The sequence below is a fragment of the Arachis hypogaea genome, chromosome 5 (assembly GCF_003086295.3).
Source record: "Arachis hypogaea cultivar Tifrunner chromosome 5, arahy.Tifrunner.gnm2.J5K5, whole genome shotgun sequence".
In the NCBI taxonomy this organism is placed as follows: domain Eukaryota; kingdom Viridiplantae; phylum Streptophyta; class Magnoliopsida; order Fabales; family Fabaceae; genus Arachis; species Arachis hypogaea.
The window spans coordinates 105,931,002-105,958,245 of record NC_092040.1 but is presented as its reverse complement, the minus strand read 5'-3'; the positions used below and the strand labels follow the sequence as shown (position 1 = coordinate 105,958,245).

The 27,244-nt window shown below is 28.9% G+C and overlaps 1 protein-coding gene across 1 annotated transcript; it reads right to left on the bottom strand.

The window, feature by feature from the left end:
• Positions 1 to 140: 140 nt before the first annotated feature.
• Positions 141 to 27,244, bottom strand: LOC112803942 (protein MAIN-LIKE 2-like). The gene is made up of 4 exons (XM_025847391.1): positions 27,221 to 27,244; positions 616 to 1,037; positions 322 to 492; positions 141 to 228 (listed from the first exon to the last, which is right to left on the bottom strand). Exons 1-4 carry the CDS (start codon positions 27,242 to 27,244, stop codon positions 141 to 143), a joined length of 705 nt encoding a protein of 234 aa, XP_025703176.1.

The window sequence follows — 27,244 nt, the reverse complement described above, 5'->3', positions numbered from 1 at the left end:
GGAATCACGTCTGAATCAATGCGACCAATTGCATATGCCTCCCAAACAAATTGTACACATTATGCAAGTAAAGGAGGATTACACACCACATAATAATATGGCTAAGTAAAAATAGATACTAATTTATTACAACATATCTATCATTCTTGCAGATTATCTAATGCTCTCCTAAAGTGAACAAGACTACGAAATCTGTAAGGGTGATCAGCATGCTCCCAGTTACGCCACCTGACATCAGACAATTCGTTAATTAACTTTTATCAATCAAATTTAAAATACAGCGTGCTACAATTTTTCAAAGCAGATAGTAATTAAATTTACCTGTTTGCAATCGGAAATAGTCGAAGATTGCCAGGAATCGGCGCAAGAAATGGTAGACGAATCCAAGCCCGGGTAAGTAAAAGTGTTAGTAGACCATCAATCTCCTTGCAGTTGACACGAGTTACCCTACACAACGCTCTATACAGGTGTGCCAGGCATGTCGATCCCCAACTAAATTGTATGATCCCAGCAAAGTTACGGAGTAATGGCAGAAACTTTCAGTGTACCTCTGCCCCAAATTTATCTCCAAACATAACGGTCCCAAACAATAACATTATGTGACACTTCACGTACCTCTGAATGTGAATATCGTCAGCCAACACCAAATGATCTTTCAGTCCTCGAAACCACGTCAACTTGATGAAGCTTCCTCTACACTCTGTCTTTCTAGGTGCAACATCAAACTGATCTAAGCATTCAGCCTCTAACGCCTCATAATTATTGAGTGTCAGTCCTGTAACTGGCAGATCATTCGTCGGAAGATCAAGAATTATTGCCACGTCCTCTAGCATCACAGCATACTCACCAACCGAAAAATGGAACATATGAGTCTTACGGTGCCATCTCTCGATCAGAGCATTAACCAATGCTGACTGATATTGGACAATTCCAATTTGAAAAACGTAATAAAAGTCAGTCTCCCGTAAATATCCCTTCACAATTTGATTGTACGAATCCAGCAAAATGTAGTGGTCACATTGCAATATCCGAGAACCCTACAAAACGTAGTCATAGATCACATTAAACAAATATAATCTTATTTAATTAACAAATTAAATTTAACAGAATCAAATTTTCATTATCACATAACGAATAAAACATAATCATGTTAACAACAACAACAACAACAACAACAACAATAATAATAATAATAATAATAATAATAATAATAATAATAATAATAATAATAATAATAATACATTAATTAAGTAACTATTCTATTATAATATTTACACTTTTAACATAACAAACAATTTCATGTAACTATTCTATTCTATTCTAACAACACACAATAATAAATTATTAATTCTTTATTAAATATCTATATTATACTCATAATAAAAATAATTAATTTAATTATTTGTATATATCTTCTATATTATACTCATAATAATTATTTTATTATCGTACCTAGATCTTAATAAAAATTATTAATACAATAAATTTATTATTAACCATTAATACTAATTAATTTATTTATTATCACATGTATAATCTTAATAAAAATTATTACTACAATAAATTTATTGATAACAATTAATATTAATTATTTTATTATCATACCTACACATTTTAATATAAATTATTACTATAACAATCTATTAATAAAAATAATTAATTTATTATCGTATATCCATAATCTTAATAAAAATTATTACTACACTAATTTCTGATATTATCACTGTAATTTATTACTACTAATCTCTAAAATTATTATTATGATTTTAATTAAATTAAAATATTTAACAATTATTATACTAATCTCTAATATTATCACCATAATAAACAACTAATTTCTAACATTATCACTATTATTTTAATTAAATCAAAATATTTAAAAATTATTACTACATTAACCTCTAATATTATCACTATAATAAACTATTAATCTCTAACATTATCACTATTATTTTAATTAAATCAAAATATTTAAAAATAAAAACTTACATAATTAGAATGATGAAGATAATTAGTAACATAGAACTCCGACGATTGTATACAAGTAGAAGAGGGATGCATGCATGTTTGACGCGTGGTTGGGGGTATACAAGTAGGAGAGGGATGCATGCATGTTTGACGTTTGGGGGCGCAAATCGGACGGTTCGATTTGTGTACTACCCAACTTCTAATCGGACCGTTTGATTACTGTGCTTCAAATCAAATTATCCAATTTCTTGATCACAGTCGTCACACTCGCGTGAAGCCCCTACACTCCTATAACTCGGTTATACTCCATATTTTTTCCAATATCAAAAATAAAAAATGGTAAATATCATTTTTTATTTTTTATTATTTATTTATTCTTTTACAATTAAAAAATTTTTAATCAGTCTCTAATAATACAACTAAGTAAACTAACTAATCTAAATGATCATGTAAATGATGAATTATTAATATGTTAAGAGCTGCGAGTCTAATAACAAGAGCCACTTAAATAAATTACTTAAATGTTATTTAACAATTGACTAGATATTTTTAAATTATAGATAGACGTTTAACGCTTTATCTTTTGAACAAATTTTCAAAGCATAAAAAATACATTTACTCTGAAGATGATAATTTTTACTGACAATAAAAAATATAGATCAGATAAATATTTTAAAAGATCATTCTATTCAAAGATTACATATTTTATTTTAAAACTTACAAATTATTTATATTAATTACTATCTTCGTTTTCAAAATACCTGTTCAAAATAGAAAATTTTGGTATTTTAAATTAACTCTTAATATTATATGAATTTTTTAAAAAAAACTTCAATTTAATAGATAGTTGACTAAGAATTAATTATATATTCATTTATTTAAAAGTTATTTACGTATTAATATAATTTTAAACGTTATTAATTCATTTTTTTATTATCTTAATATATGAGTTCGTGTGTGTCTGCTTTTTAAAAAATAATTTAAAATGGAGGCACTGCTAACTAAAGTAATATAAGTCCGTTTGAAAATTTTAGAAGTAACTTTTTTTTATTTTTGACTTATGAAAAGTAATAGTATTAATGTCTAGTGTAATTTTTAAAATTAAATTTTAACTTTCTAAGAAGCTATTTAGGAGCTTATAGAGAAGTTAAAAAAATAATTTCTCTCATAATACTTTTACTTTTCATCACATTTCTATAAAATAAATACTTTTAGAGTTAAAAATTCAAATATAAAATAACTTATTTATAAGTTACTTTTAATAGAGCCATTTATTTTTTAAATTATTTTATCAAAAGAAGCTTAATTAAGTTGGTTACCCAAACTGGACCTAAATCTAATGAAACTAAGAAATTGAATTCCCTTTCCTATCTTGGAAGAATAAATAAAAATAAAAATATATTTATTATATTTTGTGTCCTTCATATATTAATTCTGTAACTAAATCTAACTAAGCACGTTTAATTAGCTTTTCTTAATTTTTCATACTCGTGCATAATAGCATAAGCCACTAATTTTTATTATTTTCTTTCTTTTTTCTCTTTCCCTCCTTTATCTACATTTTCTTTTTCTCTTTTTTCTTCCGCATTTTTTCCATATTGGTTTTCTTAGTTTCTTTCTTCTTCTTTTTTTGCTTTCTTTTTTCTTTACAAATTTTATGAAAAAAGAATGAAAATAAAAAACAGGAAAAAAAGAAAAATATACATAAAAAACAAAAATACAAAAAATATATATTAAATATAGAAATTTTATAACGATAAACACACAAATATTTTAAAAATAAGCTCAATTTTTTTAAAGAGAAACATAGAAAATAAACATATAATTTTATTGACTATAAATACAAAATTTTCGTAATAAAAAACAGTATTTTAAAGGTAAACATAAAACTTTTTTTTAAGAGAAACAAAAGAAATAAATATAGAAATATATTTTAACAATAAACACAAATTTTATGATAATAAATATATTTTTTTTATTATGCTAAGTGTATACTAAAATCAATCATCAAGATAAAATGCACATTAAAATATAAAATACATATTAAAAATAAGTTAAACTACATATATATTATAATGGCTAATTTTTTGTAGCTGACATTAGTGTGCAAATATTTTTTTACAATAAATCCAGAAATTTTCTGAAAGTAAGCATACAAATTTTCTTAAAAATAAAAAATAGAAAGCAAACATAGAAATAATGTAACGATAAAAAAATAATATTTTTAAGGGAAATAGAAGAAAAAAACATAATTTTTTTTACAATAATAATATAGAAATTCTTTGTCGACAAACATATAAATTTTGTAACATTAAACACAGATTTTTTAAGGTAAACATGCGAATTTTTTAAGAAAAACGAACGCAGGAAGCTAGCTCGTAAATTAAAAATTTATTATAATAAACATATATTTTTTAAGATAAATACAAAAGTTTTTTAAGGTAAATATATTTTTTTATGATGAATACATAAATTTTTTAAGATAAATATACAATTCTTTTAAGAAAAATATAAAAGAGAAACACTTTATGGTAAACGCAGAAATTTTGTGATAATATATATAAACATAATTTTTTTAATAGAAAAAAGGAAGAAAATACAAATATATATATATATATATGTGTGTATATATATATGTATATATATATATATAAACGTAAACAGTCTTTGAGGACAATCATCAAAATTTTGTGAAGATAAACATAATAATATTTTTTTAAGGAAAATATACAAATTTTTGGAGAGAGACACGCGAAGCAAAAACATAAAATTGAAGATAAACACAAATTTTGTGACAATAAACCAAAAAATTTTAAGATAAACACACAAAATTTTGAATAAAAATATAAAAATAAATAAAAAATTATAATTAACACAAACATTTTATGACGAAAAACACATAAATAATTTATGTGTTATTCAACTAAAAGTTTTGTGTTTTAACTAAAATTTCTGTATTTTGACTATTTTCAACTAAAATTTTTATATTTACTTTTGTATTATGTTTTTATACCATTTAACCTAAAATCTTATTTGTTTGAATGAAATTCTCTAGTTTTTTGAAAAAAATATATGAAAAAAAATATTTTATATCAATAACAAAATATAGAAAAGAGAAGAAGAGGATGATTAAGCAGAAGAAGCAACAAAAAAAAAATAGTAGCAGCTAAATAAAAGTTTAATTATTTTGTTGATCCTTATAGTTTTATCAAATTTTTAATTAGATTTATATATTTTTATTTTCTTTTAATTGGATCCCTTCTTTATTATTTTTAATTTTATAATTAAATTATTTTTATTATAAAAAATATTATAGTTAATTGAATATTTTTTTACAAATTAAAAGAATTTATAATTAAAAAAATTAATTAGATCTTTGACAACATATTTTTAAGAGAAATATTTTATTAATTTTAATATTTTTAACATGAAAATGAACTAATTATAAAATTAAAAATCGTATAGAAATTTAATTAAAAATAAAAAAAATATAAAAACCTAATTACAGATTCGATAAAGTTATAAAAACTAATAGAATAATTACACTAAAAAAAAGCAGGAAGAAACAATATCAATAATAAAACCAAAGAAAAAAGCGCGATTTGAAGTGCCTGATTTTATGTGCATATTTGTGTAGATAATTTTTGCTATGGCAATAAATTATTAGACTAATTTAGTTAGATTTATTTACCATAAAAATTTATTCATATAAAAAAATCTATTAGTAGAATTGAGTTTATATACTTTTGTATTTTTTTTTTCTTTGAGATATATAATTAACAATATTTAATTCTTCCCTATATTTAGAAAAAAAATTCATTTCTTCATTTTTAATGAATTAACAAATGCTTTTTAATTTCCTTTCATTTTCGCAATACCTAAATGAAAAATATGGGCAGAAATAGATGAAAAAAGATGAAGGGCAATCTTTCACTTTATGATAGAGAAATATTTCTCTTTATTGGTATATTTTTCTGTAGGGATTATTCCTTTCAACAAAACCTGCATTAATTTTACTATAATTAAGATAGGATATATTTAATATTTTTGTTATGTTATACAATAAGAGTAAATTTTTAAAATGGCTTTTGATTTTTAAAAATACCGACAAAAATGACTTGATGTTAAATATATATTTTTGAGTAATATTATACATCCAAGTTTTTTATAAACCAAATTTAATTTAATTACACAATAAGACTTGAAATAATATTAGTAATAACTAATTTTTGTTATGTTAGACCAACTTGGTTAGATTTATTAACAAAAAGACTTAAATGTATAGTATTATTCTTCTCTCAAAAAATATTTTAGAAATTAGATTTTGATATGATTTTCTTATAAACATTATTAAAAAATGAGTATTTTTATTCTTAAAATTTAGTTATTTTATGCTAAAATATTTTTTTTGCAATTTTTTTTAAATATCTAAGAATAGTTTTAAAAAAATTTAGAGATCAAATTTAATTTTTTATGTACTTTTTATATAATTATCCAAATATTTTTACAAAATTTAAATTAAATACCTAAACGATTTACCAAATACAAAATTCATTTATCACTTACAAAAAATATATTCATTTTTGTTATTTTTATCATGTTTTATGATATTTTATTGACATTTTTATCATTATCATTTTTGATAATTTGGTCAACGTCAGAAAAAATCAAAAGCGCTTTTGATAGTTTGCTCTATAACAAATAGTCAAATCTTAATTAAATATACAATATGATTTAAAAAATAAATCATAGATATTGAATAATTCCTATTTAAAGTGTTTTTTTTTTTTATCTTCAAATATTAGTATCTTTATCATTAAATAATTGTGGCTACTATCTAAACTTTATTGCGGATTATCCGTTTCTTTTTACTCTTTCATGCAATCCCCATTTCATGTACTTATAGTTATAGCCATTTCACTCTATCATCATGTGCTACCGCTAAAAGTAGAATTCAGTCGAGTCCGAACAAATTTAAATTTGGCTTACGAATATGAGGCTCCACTTATTTATTAATAATCAAGCCTAATTTTAATTGTTAATTTCAACTTGCTCAAAGCTTATTGTGTATGTGTGTGAAAAGTTATCTTTGTTGAAAGTTTGATTAGATGTACATATAAATTTTTTATATTAACAACTTATCAAAATTAATTTCTTTTTATACAATATATATATATATATATATATATTCTTTTTTAATGAATATATATATATATATATATATATATATATATATATATATAATCTCCGCAAAATAGATAAAAATTTTGGAAAAATCAAAGAAAGAATCTCTTATTTTTTAAAAATTTTTTAATAATTCTTTTGAATCTAATTTTTTTAAAAAAGCGTATAAAATCTCTTATATTTACGAGCCAAAATTTTAATACAAAAAAATTTTGGATAAAAAATGTAAAATATATCTTAAATATTTAGAAATTGAAATTAAAAGAAAAACATTTTACATAAATAAAAAATCTATTAGGCTTTTTTCATTTTTTTTCTTTCTTTTATATATATATCATTGCTTATCTTTTTTTCAAATGATAAAATTTCTTATTATTGTTAAACTATTGTTTAGGGTTATTTTAAAGTTTGGTCTGATGTTTATCAAATAATGAACGACGCTCCAACACCAGAAAGGTGGGGATTTTGAAATGACGGTTTATCATTTAGACAAGGATTAATTTTAATTTAATTGATTAATTAATTGTGTAAATTAAACGTTAGATGGGTTTTTGTGGAGTAGGCTCATGCTTTCTTGATTGATAGTGTTTTTCTGCAATCACTTTCAAATTTACGATCTATGATTGATGAAACAACATATGAACATATATTATATTAGGGTTTTTTTTAACGGATATATTATATTAGGGTTGAGATCATTAGTAATTATCAGAAAAGAAAAAAGGGAAAAAAATCTCGTCATCATATATTTTTGTCGGAGAATGAATTTTTGGGTTAAGTATGATTTTGGTCTCTAAGATATAAATTTAAAATTTTTTCGTTTTCAATCTTTTTTTTACATACAAAATAGTTCTTAAGATTTAAAAGCAAGTTTTAAAATCGTCATTTTTACTTAAATTTTAAAATTTTGGACCAAATTATCCATAACAAAAAAAAATATAAAATAAAGGAAAAATTTTATATTCTTTAATCAATTTTAAATTTTTTGTATTAACTAATGTTAACTTTATCTATTTTTTAAGAAAAAATAAATTATTTTTACAAAAATATTCTTTAGCGAAAATTTTATTTTTTTCATTAAACTTTGCTTACGAAAATACTCTTTAATAAATTATTTTTTATTGATTAAATCGTATCTTTACTAAAATAAAAAAATCTTACCAAAATAAAATTATTTTTTTAAAGATTTTGGTAAAATATAATTTAATCAATAAAAAAATAATTTATTAAAGAGTATTTTGGTAAGAAAAATTTAATCACAGGAAAAATTGTTAAAGAGTTTTTTGTAAAAAAATAATTTATTTTTCTTAAAAAATAGATAAAGTTAACATTAGTTAACACAAAAAATTTAAAATAGATTAAAAAGAAAATTTTTTAAAAGTTATAGGAGAGAGAAATGTATATTTTATAAATAAAGGGGAGGAGAATGTCATTTTACCATTTCTAAGGAGAGGAGAGTAAAATTTTCTCTAAAATAAAATAAAAAAATAAGAGAAAGAGAGTGTTTCTTATTGGAGAAGGGAAGAAGAAGAAGGGAGAAGGGAAGAAGAAAAAGAAGCTGTTCATGATTTACCTCTGCCTCCGTTTCCACCGCCAAAAATTTAAAATTAAGTTAAATCTTATAAACAATTTTAAAACCAAATTAAACTTTAGAAATTATTACAAAAATTTTTTTAGCCTATACTTTAAAAATTAAAATCGTACTTAACCCTTTAATTTTCTATATATGACGTCCCTCCTTCGACAATTACCTCTATAAACATATGTTAGCTATTTTTTATTATTTTTATCCTTTTGAAAACTAGCTAGTTCGTTTTCTTATTATTTATTTTTATTGTTATTATTTTTAAATATGTAGCTTATTATTGCCAATTATATGGTAAATTATTATTATTATTATTATTATTATTATTATTATTATTATTATTATTATTATTATTATTTGTTCATAATCTGACCCAATAAATAAAAGCCAAATCTAACAAATATAAAAGACTCATCTAAAAAAGATGGCCTATACCCACATACCCAATTTTTTAAAAGAGGTCGGACACCCACATAAGGGGCTAGGCTACCCTTCCCAAGCAGGTAGCTACCTCTAGTAATCTCAATTGGAATATTTATCTTCTCTGATAAGATAAGTGCTAACGAACTCCCAAGATAAAGGAAACAGTTATCTATTAGAAAAGATGGAACTACTCCAACAAAAGTGGTTATCGATTCTACTATAAATTCACTGACACTCCTCAGGTATATTCATGTTCTCTCTACTAAAAACATGCCTAAAACCCTTGTTAACTTAAGTATCGGAGTCTCTTGCAGGTACCACCCCACACCTCCTAACGAAGAACTCAGACAGGTAGCACCTCGAAACCAAAGAGATCGAACGCTGCCAAACTAAGGAATCTGGACCTCACGTTCAGACCCAAATCAACGTTTTAGGTAACTCTCGAAATATTGGCGCCATTGCCAGGGACCTGGAATTCATCCCACAATAATGACGGACAACCAGCATGAAAACGGCTGTAAATTTTGAGTAATTAGTAAATAATTAACCAATAAATTAATTATTAATTAAACAAATTAGAAAATTAAATTTTATAGTTTAATGGAGTAGAAATAATTAAAATACAAATTTTGACACCAATTTAAACGATTTTGACCCAATAACGGGCCAACGGGCCAAAACAGTTGGATCGGACCCAAGTGGACCCAAGACCACTCACATAACTCCCCCATATATAAGTTGAAATCAGTTTTCTTTCCGTTCACATTACCATTTCACTAGCAAAAAAGGAAGGGAAGAAGCAAACCTAAATTTCCAAAAGTCTCCAAATTTTATTTGTTTATAACTTTCAATCCGGAGCTCCGATGGATGAGCCGTCAGCGGTCACGCATTCGTTTCGGAATTCACTATAAAAATCACTAAACAATTTAATAAGAAAATTACATTTTATCACCCATTTCTCCTCTCTTTAATTCGTGATTTTGAGTTTTAGTATTGAAAAATTTTGTGATTTTGATGGTTTAGGGGTACTCTAGTAGTGGATAATCATCGAATTTTGTCTATTTGACTCATGGATAATGGTAAAGAAATCCTAACCCTTGCAAATTGGTAATTTAGTGAGCTCAATGTTGATTATTGTGATATTGTATGAATTAGATCGTGTATTTTGTTGAATTGGAGTTAAATTGGTGAATATTGGAAACTTGTAATTGAATCCTGAAAGCTAAAAATTCAATTGGTGAGGAGTTGGAGCTTTGGAGCTTGAAGAACGGTAGATAATTGAGGTGTTCCGGGTTTAGAGAGGAATCAGCCAAGGTATTGTTTCGGTTTCTCATAAATAAAATATAACGTGTTGTGAAAACTTAAGTTTGTTAACCGTAACATAAGATTGAATTATTAATGATGTTGATGATTGAGATTGGTTTATATGTATGAAGGTTAGTAACTTTGAGGTTGTGGTTGATGCCATTATGATTGTGATGTTTAATCTTGTATATGAGATGGGTAAATTATGACAAGATTGTGCCACGATTAATGATGATTATGTTGAATGTTGTGAACTTGTTAATGTGAGTTGTAACAAGTTCATAGTAGAAAATTGCGCTCTTATCAGCCAGCTTGATATACTAACAGTATTTCAAGAATATCTCAAGCTGTGGTTATTCGATTGACTTTGCTTGAGATTCGTTTTAAAGTTAACTGAATTCTCTATATATTTGTGTCTAATAGCTATTTCCAAATTTTAAACATAGAAAATGTTATAGGGCTTGCAAAGTGACGATTCATATTGGAGATTTCATATAAACACGAATTAGATCATTCCTTTCTCATTCTACTCCCTTTTTTTTATACAAAACATTCTAGTATTCACAAAGTCCACTCATATATTGTTCAAGAAGATATTCTTTTTGAATTATACAAACTACAGAATATGGAAATTCTTTCTATCCAGTCAAGGATGCTTACCTACATCAAAATATATACAAAGTCTAGTCATGGAACAAGTTTCTCTTCGCTAATAAATTGCGTCTATTTGCATCGGAATACATATTGGAACTTCACTTGAGGTAGGAGATTTTATGCTAATTTGTATATGTCATATCTTAAATGTTTTTTAATATGGATGTTAGCATTGCATGTCATGATATAATGTCTCTTTCCTTCATACGCATTATGTATTATAATAACAATCTTATGTACATTAAAGAACTGAGGGAATGATCATTCGATAAGGGAAGGTGACCTCCAAAGACAAGATAATCGAGATTATCCTTCAATAAGGGAAGGTGATCGGCAAACTTTTGGGAACCTTCGGTAAGAAAAGAGGACTCCCATCAATTTTTAAAATAATATGAAATCTTTTTATAAAATAATTTACATGTGTAAAAATATTGAATAACTAGTTTTTATTAGAATTGTTACTAGTTGAAAAATAAAGTGGATCTAGATATACTAACATGAAAAACGGGCATGCTAAACTATAAAGATACAAACAATAACAAACTTTACTCATGTCAAATAATCATGAAAAAAGAAACATCATGATCACAATTATAATCACTCAATAAGGATAAAACAAGACACATAAGAAATCCTAATTCTCTTAATTTGTTTAAATATTACTGAAACAATCGCCTATTCTTCCTTCTTAAAGTAAACGCTTAATGTTTCGTATCTACGTCCTTGATAGCTCGCTCCTAATAGTGCACTTGTCTTTTCACCTCAACTGAGCAGTGTATTGCTTTGTGCTGCATCGTTCCTGAAGATGGTACGGAGAGAGGGGTAAGAAACAAAAGTTTCTCAATAGTTTATCTATATGGTGTCATCGTATCCATCTCCAGCCACTCCGGATTTTAAAATCAAAACAATGATGATGCAATGTTGTTCAATTATTATTTTCAAAAGTCTTTGTTAGTCGGAGTGATGTGACTTTTAGATACTTCTCATTTACTTATGTTATGACATGTGTAATGCATACAAAATGTCTATAGCGTTAAAACATATAAATGTAAACTCATAAACCTTGGTTTAATATTCTCATAGGCCATAAAGCAAGGCAAAATAAATAATAAATAAGAGAAGAATAGTAACATTGGCATAGATAAGTCAAATATGATAGATCTGAATAAAATAAACATCTTAAACAATATCATCCATCAAATAAAAAGGGACTTTGGATGAAAGAAGGATCTTTGAATGCAATAATAAACATAATTATAAATAAAAAAGGATTAAAAGAAGAACAATCACGATCACACTTTTTATTGTACTTTTTATTACATTTTCTCATAGCTTTTATGGAAGGTATTGAGCTCAAATCGGTATAAAAGGTGGGAGTCCCCTTCCTTTACCGAAGGTTCTTATCCCAAACGTTTTGGTGATCACATTCCCTTACCGAAGGATCATCTCGATCGATCACCTTCCCTTACCGAAGGATCATATCGATATCTTGTCTTTGGGGGTCACCTTCCCTTACCGAAAGATCATTCTCTCAGTTCAATTTACAATCAAGGTTATTTAGACATACACGAGAAGGAAGTTATGGCAACAAAGATATATTATTATAAAATTGATGGGAATCCCCTTCCCTTACCGAAGGTTTCCAAAAGTTTGCTAATCACCTTCCCTTACGGAAGGATCATCTCAATTTGATCACCTTCCCTTACCGAAGGATCATCTCGATTATCTTGTCTTTTGGGGTCACCTTTCCTTACTGAAAGATCATTCCCTCAGTTCAATTTACAATCAAGTTTATTTAGACATACACAAGAAGGAAGTTATGGCAACAAAGATATATTATTATAAAATTGATGGGAGTCACCTTCTCTTACCGAAGGTTCCCAAAAGTTTACCGATCACCTTCTTTTACCGAAGGATCATCTCTATTCGATCACCTTCCTTTACCGAAGGATCATCTCGATTATTTTGTCTTTGGGGGTCACCTTTCCTTATCGAAGGATCATTTTCTCAATTTTTTAATGCACATAAGATTGTTATTATAATGCATAATGCGTATGAAGGAAAGAGACATTATATCATGACATGCAATGCTAATGTCTATATTCAAAAATATTTAAGATATGATATAAAAATTAGCATAAAACCCCCTACCTCGAGTGAAGTTCCTATATGTATTCCGATGCAAATAGACGCGATTTATTAGCAAATAGAAACTTGTTCCATGACTAGACTTTGTGTATGTTTTTATGTAGGTATGAATCATTGACTGGATAGAAAGAATTTTAATATTCTGTAGTTCGTATAATTCGAAAAGAATATCTTCTTGAACAATATATGAGTGGACTTTGTGAATACTAGAATGTTTTGTATAAAAAAAAGGAGTAGAATGAGAAAGGAAGGATCTAATTCGTGTTTATGTGAAATCTCCAATCTGAATTGTCACTTTGCAAGCCCTATAACATTTTCTACGTTTGGAATTTAGAAATAGTTATTAGGCACAAATTTATAGAGAATTGAGTTAGATTTAAAATGAATCTTAAATGAAGTCAATCGGATAACTATAACTTGAGATATTTCTAAAATACTGTTAGTATATCAGGCTGTCTGATAAGAGCGCGATTTTCTATTATGGACTTGTAACAGATTTATCTACCTAATTTTTTTAATTGATTTTGTATTGAACTTAAAGAATAAATATAGTTTTCTTATTTTTTCATGTAATTAAGGATCATTTAAATCCAACAAATATAGAATCAACTATGACTATATCTTAAAAGGTTGTTTATTGTCGGTTAGAGATTCACTACCACTAGTGTTCTCATATATTTAAATTTTAAATTAGATATGTTAGTTTTTCAAATACATTATTTTCTAATTTTTTATTTTAAATTTAAATTTTAAATCCTTACCATTTTAATTAATTAATTAGTTATTGAATAATGACTTGATTCAAAAAGTTTGAATGTTATGAGCTTGTGATAATGAGTGGAGAGGACGATGATGATTGTGAGTTGTGACATTAATGAATATGTATGTATATATATGATTTATGTTGTTTTGTTTTTTAATTGTGTGGGTTGGAATTGAGAAAAATTGAGTCTGAAATATTGTGGGGGAGATAGAATAGTTATGGAATTGTTTGGAATACCTTTGAGTTATTTTAAAGAGTGAAATATTGGTTTGGAAGCGAAGAAAGCTTGAGACATAATAAATTATGAATGAGAAGTGAAGAAATGTGATATGTATATGATGAATATAGCCATAATGAATGATTATGAATGATTTATGATGAATTTGAAAATGAAATTGTTTTAACCTTTGACCTGATAAGGATCATGGTAGTTTACCGCTTGTGTCAAAATGTCTGTGACAATCGTGGTGGTTTACCGCTCACAGAAGGTGGGGATCGTGGTTATTTACCATCAACGTGTGTGTTGTTTTTCCAATTGAAGATCTTGCGAGGTTCGTGGTGGTGTACCGTTCGCCAGGTGAGGATCGTGGTATTGTGTCGCTCACCGATTTTCAAGAGTATGGTATTCGGGTTAGCTACCGGATGTGTCGGATTCTGGCAAAGTAACCGACACGTGAGCTCACGGCCAGTAGAAAAGGCATGCATCATATGCATTTATGTGTCTTGTTTGGTTTTGCATTCTTGGGTTTGCGTAATTGATATTCATGCTTAACTGCTATATGTCCTGTTTGTTGTATCTGTATCCTACTTGTGTTTGCTTTGTCTGTATTACTTGTCTGTGCACTGGAGCTTCTGGGGATTGGAGGAAGGTGGAATTTAGGGCTTTAGTTAGAAAGGAATTAGAAATAAGAACCTTAGATAGCCTACCATGTTTATGCTTTTCAATTTTAGTTTTAAGTTTGAATATATTGTCGGAAGTTCTAGGATCGCCTCTGCCTTTCCCAGGACATTATATATAGTTATGTGGGCACCGTTACCAAGCTGAGAACCTTCGGTTCTCATTCCATACATATATTTGTGATTTTCATATGTAGGTCGAAAGGTACGTCGCTAGGCATCTGAATTTACACAGCAAACGAAGTTGGGGTGCTGGTTTTGATATTTTGCTATGTGTATATAAGTCTAGACAAATTCTCCGTGTCTATTTCTATATATTTTGAATCTGGTCCACCTAGAGGCTTTTTGGGTGGAGAACTAAGTGTATGCTTATGTATTTTGGGTTTACTGGGGTTATACATATGTATATATATATTTACGTAAATATTCTCCAACCGACCTTGGCTTCTCAGGTCGAGCCAGGTGTTTAACATTATGTATCTTTTGACCTTTTGCTCTCATTATATTCTTGTATCATTACTTTTCTTCGTATACAAGTTTATGTTCACACGAGCGATGCACTTTTCTTTTTGCGACTTATTGCTTAAGCTTTCTTTCAAAGCTTTTCAAATATAAATTTTCCTTCCAACTATTACTATATATGTATTTTTTTATTTTTAGAAGCCGTAATACCTCATCACCTCTGTTTTACAACTTAAGCGTAAAGCTTTGTGTGGTAGGGGTGTTACATTATGGTATCAGAGCAATTTGTTTCTGTAGAGCCTGAGGGACGGACTGACTATGCTTTCAGGCATACTCTGGGTGTGTGTACATACTATTTAGGATGTTTGCTAGACATATATAACATAAATGTTCATGAGCATAGTTTTGGAGATTCAAAGCACTAGACTTGAGATATTAAGACTGGCCACCTTAACATCAATTGTTCGGTGTGAACAATATCCAAAGGGCATCTCGTGGATGCGAGTGAGGTGATACGGTTGATGATAGGGCTGCTGCTTTACAGACTATTATTGACGAGTGAGACAACAAGCTAGAAATGGTGATAAATGCGGTAATAGACCTAGTGGTGAAGAAAACCAAGGGATTAGAACTCGTGCAACTGGAGTAAAGGACAATGGCTTTTAGTTAGAGAGGTAAAAAGATTCAAGGAGATGTTCGGTGGATAGGAGTGGAAAAAGGTCAGGCGGCCTGCCAGGGGCCTGTAGCCTGGCCTGTTATAAAATAGGCACAGACTCAAGCTCTTATAAAAGCCTTATTATGTTAATAGGCCAGACCCAAACTCACTAATTAGCCTTATTGGCCTGCCTAGACCTATTAATACATAATTACATATATAAATAATTTTTTATTATTAACAAAATTATGAGATATTTTAAATTTATTATATTTAATTATAAATAGTTTTGTATATTTTAAATACTTTAAAATTTAAAATTTTTTATAAATATTAAATATAATATATTACATATAAATATGTTTATTAAAAAATTTTAAATAATATTTTTATTTTTGTAAAAAAAAATTATCAAGCCTTTTAACAGACTTTAGGTCAGGCCAGGCTAAATAATAGGCCAGGCTTAGTACTTTAAAAAAAGCCTATAGCATGCTGCAGGCCAGACTCAGGCCAATTGACTACATGACAAGCTTGACCTGTTTCCACCCCTATCGGTGGAAGAGAGTGAAGGATTAAGCTCTTAGTGATTTATAATTTGAGGGGCGCCGAGGAAGCGTTGTGATTTAGTGGCTCTAGAGTTCTATTGACGTGAGAAAGGAGTCTTGGGATAGGAGATTGTTTCAAAGATTGACGTAGGATCAAGGAATGAAAAGTGTAAGTGTGTGATTTAGGTTATAGCAAGTTGAATCAGACTAAGAGATTAACGAATTATTTAGTGTTTGAGATAGTGAGAAGCATTTGAGATTGTTTTAATTTAGATGGAAACCTTAAAGAGTAAGAGAGAGTGTGATTAGTGAGAAAGAACTAGACAAAGTTAAGAGTGAAACAAATGGGAATGACTTAGGCTTGAATTTGGTTAAGTTTATGATCTTGTACATGAGAATGGAGAATGTGAATTAGTGTTCAAATTGATGTTGGAGAATGGCAGAATGAATGACATAAAGTCAGTTGAATTTGAAGAAGCATATACGAAGATTTGAGAGTAAATTTTTTAGGGCAAAAATTTTTGTTAGTGGGGTAGGATATAAATCCCGAATAATTAGTAAATAATTAATTAATGAATTAATTATTAATTAAAGAAATCATAAAATTTAATTTTATAGTTTAATAGAGTAGAAATAATTAAAATACGAATTTTGACACTAATTTAAAAGATTTTGGCTCGAAAATAGGCCAACGGGCCGGACCGGTTGGATCGGCCTCAAGTGGGCCAAAGCCCACTCACATAACTCCCCATATATAAGTTGAAATCAGCTCTCTTCCCTTTCTCATTACCATTTCACGCAGCAAGAAAGGAAGGGAAGAAGCAAACCTAAATTCCCAAAGTCTCCAAATTTCATTTGTCCATAACTTTCAATTCAAAGTTCTGATTGATGAGCCTTCAGCGGCCACGCGTTCGTTTTGGAATTCTCTACAAAACTCACCAAACAATTTGGTAAGAAAATCACATTTTCACACCCAGTTTTTCTCTCTTCAAATTGTGATTTTGAATTTTAGTATTGAGAGATTTTGTGATTTTGATGGTTTAGCGGTACTCTAGTGGTGGATAATCATCGAATTTTATCCATTTGACTTGTGGGTAACAGTAAGGAAACCCTAACCCTTGTGAATTAGTAATTTAGTGAGCTCAATGTTGATTATTGTGATATTGTATGAATTAAATCGTGTATCTTATTGAATTGGAGTTAAATTGGTGGATATCTGAAGCTTGGAATTGAATCCTAGGAGCTGAAAATTCAATTGGTGAGGAGTTGGAGCTTTGGAGTTTGAGGAACGGTGGATAATTGAGGTGTTCCGGGTTTAGGGAGGAATCGACCAAGGTATGATTTCGGTCTCTCATAACTAAAATATAACGTATCGTAAAAACTTAGGTAGTTAACTGTAAGATAAGATTGAATTATTAATGATGTTGATGATTGAGATTGGTCGATATGTATGAGAGTTAGTAACTTTGAGGTTGTGGTTGATGCCATTATGATTTTGATGTTTAATATGGTATATGAGATAGGTAAATGATGATAAGATTATGCCACGATTAATGATGATTACGTTGAATGTTGTGAACTTGTTAATGTGAGTAGTTTGGTGGAATATTGAATTTGTTATGAGCTTGTGATAATGAGTAGAGAGGATGATGATGATTGTGAGTTGTGACGTTAATGAATATGTATGTATGTATATATATATATATATATATATATATATATATATATATATATATGAGTTATGTTGTTTTGTTTTTGAATTGTGTGGAATTGAGAAAAATTGAGTCTTGGAATGTTGTGGGGAGATATAGAATAGTTATGGAATTGTTTGGAATACCTTTGGGTTGGTTTAAAGAGTGAAATATTGGTTTAGAAGTGAAGAAAGCTTGAGACATAATGAATTATGAATGAGAAGTGAAGAAATGTGATATGTATATGATGAATATGACCGTAATGAATGATTATGAATGAATATGAATGATTTATGAGGAATTTGAAAATGAATTTGTTTTGGGCTTTGACCTGGCAAGGATCGTAGTGGTTTACCATTTGTCCAGTGTCGAAATGTCTATGAGGATCGTGGTGGTTTACCGCTCACAAAAGGTGGGGATCGTGGTTATTTACCGCCCACGTGTGTTGGTTTCCAATTGAAGATCATACGAGGTTCGTGGTGGCGTACCGCTCGCAATGGTGGGGTTATTGGTGGTGTACCGCTCGCCAGGTGAGGATCGTGGTACTGTATCGATCACCAGATTTCAGGAGGACGCTATCTATGTTAGCTACCAGATGTGTCGGGTTTTGGCAAAATAACAAACACGTAAGCTCACGGCCAATAGAAAAGGCATGCATCATTTGCATTTATGTGTCTTGTTTGGTTTTGCATTATTGGGTTTGCGTAATTGATATTCATGCTTAACTACTATATGTCCTGTTTGTTGTATCTGTATCCTACTTGTGCTTGCTTTGTTTGTATTGCTTGTGTGTGCACTGGAGCTTTGGAGGATTGGAGCATGGCGGAATTCAGGCTTAAGTTAGAAAGGAATTAGAAATAAGAACCTTAGATAGCCTACCCTGTTTATGATTTTCAATTTTAGTTTTAAGTTTGAATCTAATGTCGGAAGTTCTAAGATCTCCTCTGACTTTCTTGGGACATTATATGTTAGTTATGTGGGCACCATTACCATGATGGGAACCTTTGGTTCTCATTCCATACATATATTTGTGGTTTTCAGATGTAGGTCGAGAGGCACCTCGCTAGGCATCTGGATTTACTTAGCAAGCGAAGTTGGGGTGCTGGTTTTGATATTTTGCTATGTGTATATAAGTCTAGAAAAATTCTCCATTTGTATTTCTATATATTTTGAATCTGATCCTCCTAGAGGCTTTTGGGTGGAGAACTAAGTGTCTGCTAATGTATTTTGGATTTACTGGGTTATATGTGTGTATATATATTTATGTAAATATTCTCCGGCTAGCCTTGGCTTCGTAGTTTGAGCCAAGTGTTTGACATTATGTATCTTTTGACCCTCTGCTCTCATTATATTCTTGTGTCGTCGCTTTTCTTCGTATGCAAGTTTACATTACGCGAATGATGCGCTTTTCTTTTTGCGACTTGTTGCTTAAGTTTTCTTTCAAAGCTCTTCAAATATAAAATTTTCTTCCAACTATTACTATATATATACATATTTTATTTTTAGAAGTCGTAATACCTCACTACCTCTGTTTTAAGACTTAAGCGTAAAGTTCTGTGTGGTAGGGTGTTACATTATGGTATCACAGCAGTTCATTCCTGTAGAGCCTGAGGGACGGACTAACTATGCTTCCAGGCATACTCTGGGTGTGTGTATATGCTATTTAGGATGTCTGCTAGACATATATAGCATAAATGTTCATGAGCATACTTTTGAAAATTCGATGCACTAGACTTGAGATATTAAGACTGATCACCTTAATATCAATTGTTCGGTGTGGATAAGACCCAAAAGGCATCTCGTAGATGCGAGTGAGGTGATACGGTTGATGATAGGGCTGCTACTTTACAGGCTATTTCTGACGGGTTGAGACAACAAGCTAGAAATGGTGATAGAGGCGGTAATGGACCTGGTGGTGAAGAAAACCAAGGGATTAGAACTTGTGCACCTGGAGTAAAGGGCAATGGCTTTTAGTTAGAGAGGTAAAAAGATTAAAGGAGATGTTCGGTGTAAGAGAGTAAAGGTTAAGCTCTTACTGATTTATAATTTGAGTGGCGTTGAGGAAGCGCGGTGATTTGGTGGCTCTAGAGTTGTAATGACGTGAGAAAGAAGTCTTGGGATAGGAGATTGTTTCGAGGATTGACGTAGGATCAAGGAATAGAAAGTGTAAGTGTGTGTTACGTTACAGCGGGTTGAATCAGACTAAGAGATTGAGGAATTATTTAGTTTTTGAGATAGTGAGAAGCATTTGAAATTGTTTTAATTTAGATAGAAACCTAAAAGGGTAAGAGAGAGTGTGATTACTGAGAAAGAGCTAGACGAAGCTAAAAGTGAAACAAATGGGCATCACTTAGGCTTGAATTTGGTTAAGTTTATGATCTTGTACATGAGAATGGAGAATGGGACTTAGTGTTCGAATTGATGTTGGAGAATGACAGAATGAATGACATGAAGTCAGTTGAATTCGAGGAAGCATATGCGAAGATTTGAGAGTAAATTTGTTAGGGGGGCAGGATGTAAACCCCAAGTAATTAGTAAATAATTAACCAATAAATTAATTATTAATTAAAGAAATTATAAAATTAAATTTTATAGTTTAATAAAGTAGAAATAATTAAAATACAAATGTTGACACTAATTTAAAAGAGTTTGGTTCAAAAACGGGCCAATGGGCCGAACCGGTTGGATTGGGCCCAAGTGGGCCCAAGCCCAATAACATAAGTGTAGCCTATTCTGGTAAGCATGGAAGCTAGAAAGGGTAATCTTTGGTCCTGAACAGCATCACTTGAAAAGCGCACCTTATTCCCAAACGCCAAAAGCGTAGGCTTTGGTATAGAAAAGCGTAGCCTTTGAGAATAGGCAACGGTCAAATAGGCATTCCCTACTAAAGCGTCTCCGTAGCCCGAAAAGCACAGCCTTTGCCTAAAGCATCATTTTTTTTCACTTTTAACTACACTTTTCAGGTGTACCTGAATGGATGTTTTTCTTATAGTGAGTTATTGAAGAGACATTAGAAGGATTTAGAATCTGATCCTTCTTTAGAATATGATCTTTTTTAAAACAACTGTGCTATTATCTCTAAGATTGAGTTAGATTATATTTCAAAACTCTCAAGAAACCATCCTAGATTAAAGCTATGGAAAAGGAATTTGAGTAGTTTAAGAAAAAATCAAGTTTGACACTTAATTAGTTTCACATGAAAGACTATCATCGAAACAAAGTGGATGTTTATAAACAAGCTTGATGAGGTTAGAAAGGTCATTAGAAACAAGACAAGATTAGTGGCCCAAGGCTATGATTAAGAGGAAGCAATCGCTTATGAAGAAACTTTTGTACCAATTGCAAGGTTGGAAGTGAGCACAATCTTCCTTGCCTTTATTGCTTCTTAGATAATCATTTTGTACTACATAGATGTGCAATCAGTCTTCTTAATATCCTATTTGAAAATCCCCTAGAATTCAATTGACTTACAACAAATAAAAAAAATAAATTAGTTTAAATAGAATTCAATTCAATTTTATTGTTTTCTCTCAAAATCAATTCTTACCTAATTAGGTCTGATTTACAATTTTATTCCATTAGAATTTCACTTAAAATGTAAAATGTCCAAAATATCTATGTGACCTAATTACTTTTCTTTTTACTCATTCACTTTTAAAGTTTTCCACCTCCCAAGTCCTAACGCCATTTTCATTCTCCTTCCCTTCTGTGCTTTATTGATAAGATACGTGTATTGCTTTATTTCAACGTATGTGTATTGCTTTATCCACGGTCTAAATTTGAAATTCGGATTGCACCTATACGTTTGGACTTTCAACGTCTGTGTATGTATTGCTTTATGTGGATTTATATATATATATATATATATATATATATATATATATATATATATATATATATAATCAATGATATAATATAGATAATGTGTGATATAATAGAGATCATGTGCGAGAGGAGTTGATAGATCAATTAAAATCACATTATAACTCATGTTCTATAATACGTATGAGTTATGATGCTTTTAAGAGATTAGTTGATATACTTCCTGGAAGAGAACTTCTTAGGGATACCTAATATAGCTGTGGTGAAGAATAAATTGTAAAGTTTTTACATATTTTAAGTGGTCAAACAAGTGTTTGAGCAAGAAATTTTTTCTTTCGTCGATCTACTGAAACAGTTAGTCGTCATTTTCACCAAATTCTTAAAGCTATCATAACACTTGAAGATCAATTTTTAGTTCAACCAAATGGTATAATTGTTCCATAAGAAATTCTTTGTCAAGAAAGGTTCTATTCATATTTTAAAGTAATTTTTTTAAAATAAAATTCATTTATTATTTGTATATATACTTTTTGTATTTTCAAATGGTCATATCACTAATTTTCGTTAAAAATTCTAGAATAGTGCTGGTGTTATAGATGGAACACATATTTGTGTGAAAGTTTTAAAAGAAGATGTATTAAAATATAGAGGAAGAAAAAGTTATCCGACAATGAATGTATTTGGCAGCTTATACATTTAACTTAAAATTCTCCTATGTGATGCCTAGGTGGGAGGGCTCGACTTCGGATTCATGAATTTTAGATAATGCACTATGTAGGAAAGATAATCTAATTGTTTCTCAATGTATTAATTTTCTATAATTTTTTTTATTTTTAACAAACATTCTTCTAGTATTAGTTAAGGAAATAGTTTAAATTCTATTTTTAGGTAAATTCTACTTAGCATATGCTGGATATATGCTGAGGGCTGGTTTTATCATTCCATATCAAAGTATTCGATATCATTTAAAAAAAATATTCATGACACCCTCGTGAAAATTCAAAAGAGTTATTCAATTTAAGACATTTATCATTGCGCAATGTAATTGAAAGAGATTTTAAAATTGTGAAGAATAGATTTTCAATCATAATAGAGATGGCTAGATATGATGTAGATATTGTGAGCGAAATTGTTATAACTTGTTGCATTCTGCATAACTTAATGAATTTTGATCCAGACGAAGAACTTATTACACAAGTTAAAAGGAATCTCAATAATAGTGTGCCTGCACGAAATTCTAATAATGTTGAAATTGTTAGAGGGGAAGATAGGCGAATGAAAAAATTTTGAGAGACTATATAGCCGCACGATTACATTATTGAATGAGCTTTAACTTTTAAGTCTTTTTTAGAGACTCTATTATTAAGTCTTTTGTATTGAGCTTGATTTTTATGTATCATTTGAATTATTACTTGTTTATGCAAAGACTTTTAGTTTATGTATTGTTTGATGTTTACTGTTAACATGTCATACTTTTAATTATTGGTGTATTTTATGATATAAATTTGTTATGGATATAAAAATAGGTAGTAATATGAATACTCAAAAAGTTGTTAATGTTGAAGGAGGAAATGACCCAGATGCATATTTTAAATGGACCATAGACATAGATGGTTTGTTACTTGAAGTTCTCAGAGAACAAAAGAATAAGGGACAAAAGGAAGACAAAATATTTTCAGCAGAAGCTTATAGAAGAGCAGTAGAAGAAATTAATGAAAAATTTTTTTAAGTATCAATAAGACCAAAGTACAAAATCGTTTAAAGACTTTCAAGGAACAAATGGTACTAACAAAAGAACTAGAATCCAAAAGTGAAATAGAATGGAATAAAATTACTAAGACATTTGAGGCTACTTCAGAAGTATGAAAGACTTTAATAAAAGTATGTATGACACTTCTATTTAGTATTAGTTTTTGATAGCATTTGTACGTACATGTTCTAAATGTATATTAGATTATAATTATTTTCTTTTCTATTTTCAGTCTAATCCTAAACTAAGACAGATTAAAGAAAAACTTCTTTATTACTTGGACATTTTTAGCGAGATATATAAAAAAGATATAGCAATTAGACAACAAAGTGAAAATGTTAAAGAAAGATTATGAAGATGGGCAAATGAGAAGGACATCAATATTAATGATATTGATGAGATGCAAGTGAATAATGAGATTTATTTAAAAAGTTTCAATACTTTTAAATATAAAAATGAGAGTGTTCCAGCAACTTCAACTACATAAGCTCCATGTGCCACTCCATCTGTTATTGATACTTTATCTTCCAAAGGTGAAAAAAGAAAAGTAAGTAATGAAAATTCATTAGAATTTAAAGAAGTTTTTGCATCAATGAAAAAAATTGCACAAGCTGTTATCATTATAAAGCCTCACATTTGGAAGACTTCTAAGGTATTTGAAGCAATTCGTAACTTAAGTGTACAAGATCATAAATTTTTTGAAACTGTTGAGTGACTTGTTGAGCATCGTATTTTTATTGATGTCTTCTTTGGATGTCCAAAAAAATTGCTCTTAAGATGATTGTGCAACAAGTTAAGTTGGTTTCATGTCTAATAATTTCACAAAGTTCATGTGTTTTTTTTAAAGTAGATTTTGAGTGATACTTTGTATTCTTTATTTTGACAAATAAATACTTATGTTGCATGAATTTACTTTTGTTAAATTTTGAATTAAAATATTTATGAGTTGTTAGTAGATAACTTAATTTATTTTTGTGTCGATAACTTTACTAATTGTAGACTATAGTTTTGGTCTTCTAAGTATTTTATAAGGATGACAAATATTTTTATTTTTTTAAAAGAAGTAAACAAATTTTAATTGAAAAAAAATTAATTGAAAAATATTTTTAATTATTTTATATAATTTAATAAATAAATATATTTATTATTTAAATATAATATTATATTAATAAAAAGATAAATATGTCCACTATAAAATTTTAATTCATTTGATAAATATTTCAAATATTGAAATTCAATTCAATTTTGTAATTTTATTAATTCATCCCAAATGCTTAAATTCAATTCAATTATGATGAATTCAATTACTAATAGAATTCAATTTAATTTAATTCTATATCAATAAAAATTTTAAAATAACTTGTAAATGAATCTATATATGAGAAAGTATATATGAGATAGGCTTTTGGATTTAAAGCATTATAAGGTCTCAAGTAAGCTCCAAAAGCTTTGTATAATCGTTCGGGTTCCTTTTTAACTCAGAACGGCTTCAAGAAAGGCATTTATAATTGGACTTTGTTCATTCTTCATCAAGATTAAGACCTTTTAGTTGTTTAGATATATGCGGATAACATCATTTTCGGAACAACTCAAAATTCATTATGCAAACACTTCGCTGATTTAATAAAAAGTGAATTTGAGATGAGGGTGACGAGAGAGTTGAAGTTTTTTATTAGTCTTAAAATCAAAGAAATTGAGGAAGACATCGATAATACTCCAAGGATCTTCTTTTAAAAAAATCAGTTTGCAAAATTCTAAGCCTATGATAACATTCATGTATTATTTTTAGATCATTAATGTTGATATAGATAGAAAAAGTACCCCTGATACCACTTACTAAAAAATAATTGAATCATAAGTTCATAACACAACGATGTCGAATTAACTGCTACAAAAACTGCATCACCCGCTAGACAAGGAAAGCATTACCACCAATGATGCAAACTCAAGGGCACGTCGGGAAGAATGGAACAGATTTATAAAACATACTCTGATGGTATTGATTTGTTCGAGTTGACTTTTTATTTGTATTTTTTTTTTAAACAAGAGCGCTCAATACAGTAGAGTGAAGTAGAAAAATAACAAAGCAAACAACTAAACATAAACTATAATAACTAATTCTAAGGATCTTCTTTAAAAAAAAAAAATCAGTTTGCAAAATTCTAAGCCTATGATAACATTCATGTATTATTTTTAGATCATTAATGTTGATATAGATAGAAAAAGTACCCCTGATACCACTTACTAAAAAATAATTGAATCATAAGTTCATAACACAACGATGTCGAATTAACTGCTACAAAAAGCTGCATCACCCGCTAGACAAGGAAAGCATTACCACCAATGATGCAAACTCAAGGGCACGTCGGGAAGAATGGAACAGATTTATAAAACATACTCTGATGGTATTGATTTGTTCGAGTTGACGTTTTATTTGTATTTTTTTTTGAAACAAGAGCGCTCAATACAGTAGAGTGAAGTAGAAAAATAACAAAGCAAACAACTAAACATAAACTATAATAACTAATTCCTTTGTCATCTCTGACATTGTCATCAATAACAAAAGGAATCAGCACCGCTCCAATCCTTGTAGCTCAAAAGTGATTTGTTGATAATTACTCCCACACATGTCTCCTTATTCCGAAATATCCTCTCATTTCTTTCTATCCACACATTCTGAATAATTGCAAAGAATCTCATCAACCACTTCTTACGCTCCTCTTTTTTAGTAGAAACTCCTCTCCAATTTTAAAATGATCCTTTAATGTTCTTGGAAAGGACCACAACCGTCCAAATTCAGATAGCCACGTACACCACATCTGCAAAGTAAACTCACAATCAAGAAATAAATGGTGAATATATTCAACATCCTTTTTACATAAAACACAGACATTATAACCTTGAGTAACAATTTCAAGTCTACTCAATCTTTCCTTTATATTCACTCTGCCAATCAAAACAAACAACTCTACTTTTGGCAGAACTAATCCTCTCCAAATTATTTTGGTGAAGCTATAACTTGTTACGTTCTCCAAAAGCGTTTCTGTCTGCAATACCTACACAAATGAGTTAGTAGAAAATATTCCTTGTCTATCAAATTTCCAGACGACCTTATCCTCTCTGTCATTAGATATCTGAACAGGTCTTAGTGTATCATATAGCTGATTTAATAATTTTAACTCTCACTGGTATAATTTTTGCATCCATTGAAAGTTTCATATACACTCTAATTCATCCCAAAATCCACAAATTTTCTATAACAGATCCTTTTTGGTTTAAAACGGAGAAAGTCTTAAAAGAAAATCTTTCAATGAACCATCCTGTAGCCAAACATTCTTCTAAAATCGAGTTCTTATTCTGTCATCTACCTCTATAGTTAATCCAGTGGCCAT